Raw genomic sequence first — 11098 nt, 5'->3', positions numbered from 1 at the left:
CATCTAAGACCTTAGTAGGATGCACCCCCCTTTCTCCAACGCCACCCTCTCCCCCTTCCGCCGGTCTCCACCCGACGAATCTCCTCAAATCTATGGGTGATAAGTGAGAATGGAGCGATTAGGGAATCGACTGGTTCAGAGCCTACGGGTTGGGGGCAGGAGTAGGGCTGGGAGAATGGGGGATCTGGGCAAGGATAAGGTTCGGTTGGAGAAGCTTACAGGGTTGGACTGGAAATGCAGCCGCATTTCTGGCAGTCTGGTGCCAGGGCTGAGGTGCGGAAACCTCCCCAGTCTGGGTCCAGTCATTTCTGCCAGGGCTAGGGAGGAGGAGGGAATATGTATGTGGGTCCGTGTCCCCGAGTGTGCATGTGAGTGTGAACGAACCATGGTGCATGTGTACGTGCGTGAACGGGTATGGGGGCTGGTGCCTGAGCGTCTGCAGGTGCGTGGTGGGCGTGAGCACGTATACCAGTGTGGATTTGAGGTCTGGCTCAGATCCCAGAACATCCCCATCTCAGGCTCCTCTTCTCACCACCTGCATCCTTTAAACTCCTGGGTCTGGGATTCCAGGCCCTTTAGCAATGCTTTTTAATATAAAGAACAACTGCTCCACCTATCTCCTACCTCTGAGAGCCTTCTTGTCCTCTCCTAGTCAGATAAAAACAATTCACATTTGTGGACTACTTCCTTTGAGCCAGACAGGCTCAGGTCTAAGCCCTTAACATCTGTTAACTTATTTAACTCTCAGGTAACCTGTAAGATAAGTACTCCCATTGTTCCCATTCTACAGTTGAGAAAAGTGAGGCACAACTAATAAGTGGAGGATCCAAGACACCTGGATCCACTCTACACTAGAAATCACTATCCTCTTTTGCCTCCACTTCTACTGGGTCTTCAGGCTCCTCTTCCTCCAGGAAGCCTTCCTTGACCAGGGCCTTACAGATCTCGCCTCTCCTGTTCCTGTCACCTGTTAATGCTGTGAGTAGGAGCAAACCTACAGCGTTTCCCGTGAGGCTTGAAGCCCTAAGAGGCAGGAAGACAGGTCACAGGCTGCCACTAGGGGGCATTCAGTCTTCTTAGAGATAGCCATTATACAGAGCCCTAACAATCCAGAGCCCACCTATGATATTCTGAAGCCGCCTTCTGCAGTCCTCTAATGCCTTACTCTCTTACTCAGTTCCCAGTTCATTTCCTGCCTCCCTGCACTCAGGCTTTAACCCCATCTACTCTGACCATGCTTGATGGGGCTGACCTAGTTGGTGTCCCTGGAGAACAAGCAAGTTCTCAGTGGACCCAGCCTCACAGGGCTCTCTGCTAATCCCTTCCATGCTTTTGGTCCTGTACCTGCAGCCTAGTCAGGCCTCTGCTGTGTGCCCTGTGTTGGTCTCTGGGTCTCTGCTCCAATCTCATCCCTATGTCTCCTACTAAGCAAGACAACTCATGTCACACCCAAAACTTGGGTTAGACTTCCTTGCTCCTGGTCATGGGATTTTATTCTGGTGAGAAAGGTCAAGGGGTGGAGGTAGCTGACTGGCCAAACTCCTACCAAGTGCATGAACCTTTCCTATTCTCCTCACTGTCCCAGAGACTAAGGAATCCCTACCCCAATAACTTTTTTTTTTTTTTTTTTTTTTTTGAGACAGTCTCACTCTGTCACTCAGGCTGCAGTGTAGCGGCACGATCTCGGCTCACTGCAACCTTCGCCTCCCGGGTTCAAGCAATTCTCCTGCCTCAGCCTCCCGAGTAGCTGGGATTACAGGCATGTACCACCATGCCTAGCTAATTTTTGTATTTTTCATAGAGACAGGGTCTCACCATGTTGGCCAAGCTGGTCTCAAACTCCTCACCTCAAATGTTCCACCTGCCACAGCCTCCCAAAGTGCTGGGATTATAGGCATGAGCTACCGTGCCTGGCCCAATGACTTTAAGACAACATCCACATATAGAAGTCCCTGACTGAAAACTAGACAGAAAGCCAGTCCTGCATTTCCCCTCTCCTAGGTTACGAGTGGCTTGTACATTAGGCTTTTGGGGTCTTTTTGTGGGGGAGGGGGTTGAGACAGGGTCTTGCTCTCTCACCCACGCTTCAGGGCAGTGGTGGGATCATAGCTCACTGCAGCTTCAAATTCCTGGGCTGAAGTAATCCTCTAGCCTCAGGCTCCTCAGTGGCTAGGACTATAGGCATATACCACCATGACTACTAATTTTTTTTCCCTTTTTGTAGGGATGGAGTCTCAAATTCTTGGCTCAAGCCATCCTGCTGCCTCAGCCTCCCAAAGTGTTGAGATTACAAGCACGAGCCACTGTGTCCAGCCTGCATTAGGCTTTTGGATGCAAGTCTCATCTACCTGTGCACACCACAGCTGCTCAAAGACAAGAACAGGCTCCTCAGGGCCTCATGCAGGGAAGGCACACAATCTTCTTAATGCATACAGAGCATCTTCACGTCCATTTCCTCATTCAGCCCTTATGGTTACCACAGGGGAGGAAACTGAGTCTAGAGGGTATAGCTCAGGTCTGCCCATAGGAGGTACTGCAGTCACCTCAGCACTTCCCATGATCAGGCCTCGTGGCCAGTGGACCTGATGGAGAACCACAATTCTTGGCTGAGTTGGTTCAGCCACTGGAGTCCTGCCTCTGTTTCCCTGCCCCAAACTCTGCCATCCTGGCTGTGGCTCTATTTTTTTTTTTTTTTTTTTTTGAGACTGAGTCTTGCCCTGTCGCCCCGGCTGGAGTGCAGTGGCGCTATCTCGGTTCACTGCAAGCTCTGCCGCCTAGGTTCACGCCATTCTCCTGCCTTAGCCTCCCAAGTAGCTGGGACTACAGGCGCCCGCCACCACGCCCAGCTAATTTTTTTTTTGTATTTTTTAGTAGAGACAAAGTTTCACCGTGTTAGCCAGGATGGTCTCCATCTCCTGACCTTGTGATCCACCCGCCTCAGCCTCCGAAAGTGCTGGGATTACAGGCGTGAGCCACTGAGCCTGACCATGTGGCTCTGTTCTTGCCAATCTCCTTCCCAAACCCATCACCCCCCAGGGCGTCCCTGACCTTCAGTGACTGGCAGGGGTCCTGTAAACATATAATTCGCCACATATTCCCTTGGTCTCACCTTCATCTTTTTCTCAGCTCAGAGAGCTCTTTTCTGGAAAGGAATATTAGGCAGCTTTATTTTTTAAAAGTCCCCTTTCCCTCTAAAGATGACACTCAAATTTTAGATTCAGCCAGGCGCGGCGGCTCATGTCTGTAATCCCAGCAGGTTGGGAGGCTAAGGTGGATCACTTGAGGCCAGGAGTTAAGAGACCAGCCTGGCCAACATGGTGAAACCCCGTCTTTACTAAAAATACAAAAAAATTAGCCAGGTGTGGTGGTGCATACCTGTAATCCCAGCTACTCGGGAGGTTGAGGCACGAGAATTGCTCAAACCCAGGAGGCGGAGGTTGCAGTGAGCCAAGATCACACCACTGCACTCCAGCCTGGGCGAAAGAGCCAGACCCTGTCTCAAAAAAAGAAAAAAAAAATTTTTAGATTCAAATTTCATACGAAAAAATGTTTTTCTATGAAAAAGTTGTATGTACAATAAAAGTATGATTTATAATAATCATAACTCTTTAATTTACTATGTGACAGGTATAGTTCTAAGTCTTCTATATGTTAGATATTTATTTAAGCCTTGCAGCAACCCTGCAAAGTAGTTATTACTATTGTCCCCATTTTTTTTTTCTTTTGTGAGACGGAGTCTTGCTCTGTCACCAGGCTGGAGTGCAGTGGCGCAATCTTGGCTCCCTGCAACCTCCACCTCCCAGGTTCAAGTGATTCTCCTGCCTCAGTCTCCTGAGTAGCTGGGATTACAGGTGCGCACCACTATGCCCGGCTAATTTTTGTATTTTTTAATAGAGATGGGGTTTCACCATTTTGGTTAGGCTGGTCTCGAACTCCTGACCTTGTGATTCGCCCACCTCAGCCTCCCAAAGTGCTGGAATTCCAGGCGTGAGCCACCGCGCCTGGCCTATTGTCCCCATTTTAAGATGAGGAAACTAAAGCACAGAAAAATTAATTGACTTGCCCAAGGTCAAGGAAACATAAAACAATGGGGACAAGGTTCAAATCCAGGGTGTCTGGTTTTAGGGTCTCTGTTCTTCACCAGGGGCTGTGCTCAAAAGAGCCCTCACACATTTAGAAAAGGGGCTCCTGGCCAGGCACGGTGGCTCACGTCTGTAATCCCAACACTTTGGGAGGCTGAGGTTGGCCGACTGCCTGAGCTCAGGAGTTTGAGACCAGCCTGGGTAACATGGCAAAAACCCATCTCTACTAAAAATACAAAAAATTAGCCAACCGTGGTGGCATGTGCCTGTAGTCCCAGCTGCTTGGGAGACTGAGGCAGGAGGAAAATCACTTGAACCCAGGAGGTAGAGGTTGCAGTAAGCCAAGATCACACCATTGCAGTCCAGCCTGGGCGACAAAGTGAGACTCTTTCCAAAAAAAAAAAAAGGCTTATTATAAAAATTCACTCTCTTATGCGCTAAAGGTTTGACAGAAGTCTCATTGTCAGAAATCTCCATTCAAATTTAGCCTTAGCCCTTTGCCAAAACATCTCTTAGTAAGTGGAATTTGCTAAAATTGGTTCAATACTATTTCTGTTTAAGTGTCAAGTGTGGAGATGACAAGAATTATTAACTGTTTCAGTGAGAAGTATACTTTGTGAGGTTTAAAATAAATATGTTGGCCAGGCACAGTGGCTCACGCCTGTAATCCCAGCACTTTGGGAGGCTCAGGTGGGAGGATAGTTTGAAGCCAGGAGTTTGAGACCAGCCTAGGCAATATAGCAAGAAGCCATCACTACAAAAAAACTTAAAAATTAGCTGGGTGTGGTGGCACATGCCTGTAGTCCCAGCTACTCAGAGGCTAAGGTGGGAGGATCACTTGAGCCCAGAAGTTCAAGGGTGCGGTAAGCTATGATTGCACCACTACGCTCTAGCTTGGGTGACAGAGCGAGACGCTGTCTCCAAAAATAAAGAATCGGCCGGGCCCGGTGGCTCACGCCTGTAATCCCAACACTTTGGAAGGCCGAGGCAGGCGGATCACGAGGTCAGGAGATCGAGACCATCCTGGCTAACATGGTGAAACCCCGTCTCTACTAAAAGTACAAAAAATTAGCCAGACGTGGTGGCGGGCGCCTGTAGTCCCAGCTACTCGGGAGGCTGAGGCAGGAGAATGGTGTGAACCCGGGAGGCGGAGCTTGCAGTGAGCCGAGATAGCACCACTGCACTGCAGCCTGGGCCACAGAGCGAGAATGCGTCTCAAAAAAAAATAATAAAAAATAAATAAATAAATTCAAATAAAAATAAAATACAGTATTTCAGATCTGTGAATTTTGGTATCCCTGGGGATCCTGGAACCAATCCCCTCAGATAACAAAGGATGACTGTATGTTATAATTACATGTGTGTCAAAACCATCTAAGGACCTGAACTCATAGTCATAGAGTGCCCTTCAGGGAAGTGGTGACACAAGGGTACAGTTTTTTGTTTGTTTTTTTGAGATGGAGTTTCCCCTCGTCGCCAAGCTGGAATGCAGTGGCATGATCTCTGCCCACTACAACCTCCGCCTCCCAGGTTCAAGTGACTCTCCTGCCTCAGCCTACTGCTGGGATTATAGGCACACCATGTTGGCCAGGCTGGTCTTGAACTCCTGACCTCAGGTGATCCACCCATCTCAGCCTCCCAAAGTGCTGCGATTTCAGGTGTAAGCCACCGTGCCCTGCCCAGTGTACAGTTGAGTATGTGCGAGTGTGTATGGTATGTGTCCCTCACAATTCATTTAGGCCCAAAGGTGACACAGGACAAGGACAATCCCATTTGGGGCTCTCAGGGTAGAAGTCAAGTCTCCCATGTCACACTGGGAGGCCCCGAGAGACTTCTCCACCCCATCGGGTCGCCAGGCACAGCAGTCTAAATTCTTCAGTGTCTTTCCCCAAAATCACCTCCCTAGCTCCTAGTCCAGGACCCTACTCAAAAGGGGAGCTCAGATGGTATGGAAAAGAGGCCACCAGACAACAGGTAGAAGAAAAACACATACTCAAGAAATTTAATTCTCTGCCCCAGTTTATTTGTCTTGCGTTGGTCCAAAGGCCGGGTTTACACACTCAATATGTAAGAGCTACAGACAAAAAGTCTTCAGGGCCCACCCCTCACCCCCACTCCCTGGATCTTTCACTCATCCACCTGTCAGGGATGAAACTCTTTAGAGATAGACAGGAAGAGCCCCCCACTTTGCCGATAGGGAGACTGAGGGCCAGAGGCTGCATCAGTGACTTCCATGCCACTGTTCACCCACCAGTGTCCCCTCTTCATACCCCTGCTCACCCACCAGGATCTTGCATTCTCTTGGCTTCCAGGAACAAAAGAGAGCTCAGCTACCTTAGTCGTTGGTTCTTTCCAAGGCTCACCCACTCTGTAACTCACGGAGCCTGCCAATCCCTGTTTGAAGGACCATGCAGTGAAAGAAGGGGTTAAAATTCAGCATCCTAAGCATTTCCAGAGGCTTAGGCTGACACTGCCCCCTTCCCATCCCAGAAAGCCAACCTCTGGCTCCTCCTGACAGTCCGACTTCAGAGAAATGAACCAAACCAATTCGACATCCAATGCTTCTAAAGCCAGGGAGGCACAGCAAGGTAGAGGCAGAGACAGGGAAGCGATATTTTCCTCATCAGCTTTGGAACATCTTGTCTGTTCCTTGCAGGCTTATTAACATACATTGCTTTTCATCAGAAGCTTAAATCAACAGGGTTTGCGACAGCTCCTTTCCCAGTGGAGAGATGGTTTGTTTGGGAACTGGTATTTTAGAATTCCCGTTCTCCTATTCTTCACAGGGTTCCACTATTGTCATCTCCCCTGTCCCCATCTCCCATGTGCCCAAAGGCAGAGTTCAAGAGGGACAGTCCCCTATGTCCTTCTCTGTCCCCACCCCCACCATCATCTCCATCACTACTCCCGGTTCCCCTTCCTGATACCAGTTCTCCACCCACTGCCAGACAAAATTGCAGCCAAAATGCCATAGCAGGCCAGAGCAGCCACTAAACCTCCTACAAGCAAAGCCAACATCAGGGACGATAGCCTCAGCTGAGCAAGTCTGGGCTAAGTGAGGGAAAGGGAAAGAAGAGGTGGCCTGGGAAACCCCAGGAGAATGGGTCAGCCACAACCCTCAGATAAATGATAGCATGCTAGCCCTCTGTCTCCAGGGAACAGTGGGACCCAGTGGAGAAGAAAGGCTGCGGTAGGCCATGAGGAACACAAGGTGTGGGTGGATACCCCACAGTGCAGCTGGATATGTATTTGCACACACCTGCTCATGAGTCTGCCTGCAAACACACATGCTCCTAACATACACCTCCCATGCCTGCAGCCACACACGTGCACCCCTGCACACACAAGGGCTCCCTCACATACATCCAACACAAGCCTGCACACTCAAACTCACTCATAGACACACACATCTTCTGCATATACATCCTCACTCATGCACATATACACACACTGCTGGGTACCTGTCTACACACGCACATACAGATTTCCTCATTCTTCTTACATACTACACACATACATGTTCACTCTTACATGCTCACATATAGGTCTGCAGATAAATTAGCTTGTGTGTGCACATGTGCACACAGCACACTTAAGCTCATTTATACATGTTTATTCACACATTCCTATACACACCAGCCTACATGTTAGCACATACACACTCATGCCTACCTGCAATCATGCCAGCAAATAATTATGTACTTACTAGTGCACAACCTCACACATGCCTGCAAATATACACATACACCCTTGCACACTTGTGGAGACACACCCTTAGCCCTGGTCCTGGGGCCTGGATGGTGCTGCCCTCTGCTGGAGACAGCGAATGAGCTCCTTCCGGTTGTCTAGGATGGTGTCGAAGCTCTCCTGTAGTCGGGCCTGCTGGTCAATCAACTGATGCTGCAGGCCCCGGATCCACTGGAGCAGTGCCAGGCGACGGTACATCACCAAGTGCACGTGGTGCTTTTCTTTCTCCTGCTCTTTGTAGCGCTCCTGGGCTTGTAAGTGCTGCACAGCCTGGGCCACTGAGGGCAGAAGGGGATCGGGAGGGCCAAGGCCTCGCGGGGTCCCACAGGCAGGCTCAGGACTGCTGCTAGGGCTGTTGATACTCAAGGAACTGCTGGCATAGCCATTGTCCTCCAGAGGGGAGCAGACTGTGTCAGGACCACCCATCTTCTCAGGCTCAGCCCCGGGAATCTCTGCCCCCTCTGGGGGGCTGCGCACCCCTTCCTCAGGGGATCCAGGGGCCTGGAAGGCCTGGTTGTCAGAGGGCGACTCAGAGGAGCTCCTCCTCAGGATAGGTTCCACTCTGCCTGGCATCCCATGCCAATTCTCATTAGCATCCTTGGCACTTGCCATGAAGTTGGAGTTGTTGTCTGGTTGGAGCTCGGGCTGACATACTCCAGGAGGTGGGTCCCCCAGGAATTGGCCCCCCTCAGCTAGCCCTGGCTGGATGGCGAACATCTGGTCTGTAAAGGGAAAGCAGGAGACTGAGTCACAGTAGGACAGGGTGGGGTGCCTGAAGTCAGGGCAACTTAGCTGCAGGGACAAGGCTGAAAGCAAGAGCCCGACCACTCCCTGTCAAGCCCTTTCTCTTGACTCTGGTGACACTTCCCCTCACGGTTTTCGTCCTCCCTGTCTACCTGTTCATTCTCAGTCTCCTGCAGAGGGTTTTTCCTCAGTCCTCAGAGCCAGGCTGTCTTCTGATTTTGCACATTTCTCTCCAGAGGACCTCATTCTCTGCTGTAGCTTCAAGGTCCATCATATGCTGATGACTCTCAGATCTGTCTTCAGCCCAGATCTAACTGCTATCCAACCCTGCAACCAATCATAGGCTCCTCAAATTCTACATAACCAGTCTGGGTGCGGTGGCTCATGCCTGTAATCACAGCACTTTGGGAGGCCGAGGCAGGCAGATCACCTGAGGTCAGAAGTTCGAGACTAGACTGGCCAACATGGTGAAACCCCATCTCTACTAAAAATACAAAAATTAGCCAGGCGTGGTGACAGGCACCTGTAATCCCAGCTATTTGGGAAGCGCTTGAACCCAGGAGGCAGAGGTTGTAGTGAACTGAGATTGTGCCACCACACTCCAGCCTGGGTGACAGAGTGAGACTTCATCCCTCTCCACCCCCCGCCCCCACCACCAAAATTCTATATAACCAAACAAGCTCTCCTTCAGTATCCTCAGCAAGATGGCTCCACCCTCCATCCAGAAGGCTAGGAGCATCCTGGGCTCCTCACTCTCCTTCCTTCTCCCATCTCATTGATAACCAAATTCTGACCATTCTTCCTCTTCCAGGCCATTTCTGACCTGGATTATTGCCTCGGCCTTTTCACTGGTCTCTCTGCCCCCAGTTACAAATGTAAATTTCACTTGTCACCACTCAGAATGCCCTCCCTGAACTCCTGCTAAACCTCTATGTGGCCTACAAGGCCCTGTTTGATCTGGCCTCTGCTCACCCTTCCACACCTGCCTTTTGCCACTCTGTCCCTCCCATCATAGCAAACTGCCCAGAGATCTCAAAACACACCATTGTCCTTCTTACAGTATTCCTTTGGCCTATAATATCCTTCCTCTCCCCTCCCCTCAAAGCTCCTCCCTTCTCCACCCAGCAAATTCCTTTTTGTACTTCAAAATCAGCTGTAATATCCCCATATCTCCATGTACCCATGTCTCTGAAGCTGTCTTGATACTGCCGCAATCAATATTACATAAACAAGCACGGTTAGTTATGCCTTCCTCTGGGTCCCCACTGCCCTGGGTACACACTGTCTTATCCAACTTTGTGTCTGTCCCTGGCATACATGGTCGACGATCAGTGAATGTCTATTTAACTGGCAGTTTTGGTTTGTGGCAATGATCTTGTAATAGCAGTTTGTAATCTAGCTTGGACCTCCCCTATATATCCTCCATCATATTCCCCAGAGTCAGCCAGCATAGAGCCCGGAACCAGGCTGTCTGTGCATACTGGTACTTGCTAAGCGGGTGAATGGGAGAAGAGACTGCAGTGAATTTCCATGCTCAGGAAGCTACTCCCGACTCCCCCGGGCTGGAAGAGCTGGGTTCAGTTCCCTCTCCTACCCCAGCCAGGGAGCCCAGCCTTCCCCAGTGACAAGCTTTTCTTCTGAGCCTGCCCACCTCCCTCCCAATGCCTCTGGAACACGGCCACTATCTTGTGTCCCTGTCCCTAGCTTGCTCCATCCTGAGGCCCTGGAGGGCGGGCATACCACACCACTCTTCTCTCCTCCATAACCTGCTTCTAACCAAAATTAGGATTTGAATTGACAAAGGAATTCTACTGACCAAACAGCACTGGGATTAGAACAATTTAAGAGCATGAAGAGGAAGGATATTGTAAGTGGAGCCGGCACTGGGAGGCGCTCCATAGGTGGCATGGACCCTCCCCACCCCCAGCAACGGGCAGAAGTCCTGGGGAGAAGGGTGTAGGAACAGTTCCTTTGTAATCGCCCTCTAAGCAAGGCTTGTGGGAAGTCGCCTACAGATCTCCCCTCGCCCCAATTTTTAATTTTTCCTATACTTGGATGGGGCCATGAAGGAAGCTGGGATGGGGTAGGGGTGGCGCTAGGGATCACAGGGTTCTCAGAAATAGTAAAATAGGAACCCCGACACCCCAGGACTAGGTCTCCGCCCAAATAGGAGGCAGCCTCCTTTCCTGGCCTTGCGGGAGTGGGAGACCACCCCAGGAGGCAGAGACCATCCTTCCCTAGTCTCCTCGGAGGCCGCTGTGACTCCCCGCTTCCCGCGGCTGGGCCCCAAGCCCCCCGCCTCCGACTCACGGCCTAGAGGCGCCCGATCCGGCGCGTCTGGCTATGGCTCCGCCCGGCCCTGGTGGTGTCTAGTCCCTGGGCTGGGGGTTCCTCGGCCTGGGCGTCTCCGCGGTCCAAGGGTGGGTGCGGGGCTCCCGGGCAGCGCGCCCAGCCCCAGGTCCGGACTGCGGAGTCAGGCGGCGTCTGCGCGGCGGGGCGGAGCGGCAGGGCCCACGTGGGCCGGT

At 51.1% G+C, this 11098-nt stretch overlaps 1 protein-coding gene across 4 annotated transcripts; it reads right to left on the bottom strand.

Moving 5' to 3' along the window:
* Positions 1-6083: 6083 nt before the first annotated feature.
* C1H1orf216 (chromosome 1 C1orf216 homolog) lies at positions 6084-11098 on the bottom strand. 4 transcript variants are annotated; one of them, XR_011623186.1, is made up of 3 exons: positions 10884-11097; positions 6582-8551; positions 6084-6476 (listed from the first exon to the last, which is right to left on the bottom strand). XR_011623186.1 is itself a non-coding variant. In XM_011763402.3 (3 exons), exon 3 carries the CDS (start codon positions 8544-8546, stop codon positions 7857-7859), a length of 690 nt encoding a protein of 229 aa, XP_011761704.1. In that variant the 5' UTR covers positions 8547-8551; positions 8726-8900; positions 10884-11098; the 3' UTR covers positions 6084-7856. The 4 variants fall into 4 exon arrangements, 3 of the variants coding, with proteins under 3 accessions (XP_011761704.1, XP_011761705.1, XP_011761703.1); XM_011763402.3 differs by adding an exon at positions 8726-8900 and having other exon boundaries at positions 6084-8551; positions 10884-11098; XM_011763403.3 differs by having other exon boundaries at positions 7855-8551.

This window comes from Macaca nemestrina, chromosome 1 (genome assembly GCF_043159975.1).
Source record: "Macaca nemestrina isolate mMacNem1 chromosome 1, mMacNem.hap1, whole genome shotgun sequence".
Lineage (NCBI taxonomy): Eukaryota > Metazoa > Chordata > Mammalia > Primates > Cercopithecidae > Macaca > Macaca nemestrina.
The sequence above is the reverse complement of the archived record's forward strand: the minus strand, read 5'-3'. Positions and strand labels throughout refer to the sequence as shown.

What these genes read in the sequence shown, in the direction of transcription:
- C1H1orf216 (XM_011763402.3), bottom strand. Translation starts at nt 8,546, where the DNA reads ATGTTCGCCATCCAGCCAGGGCTAGCTGAGGGGGGCCAATTCCTGGGG.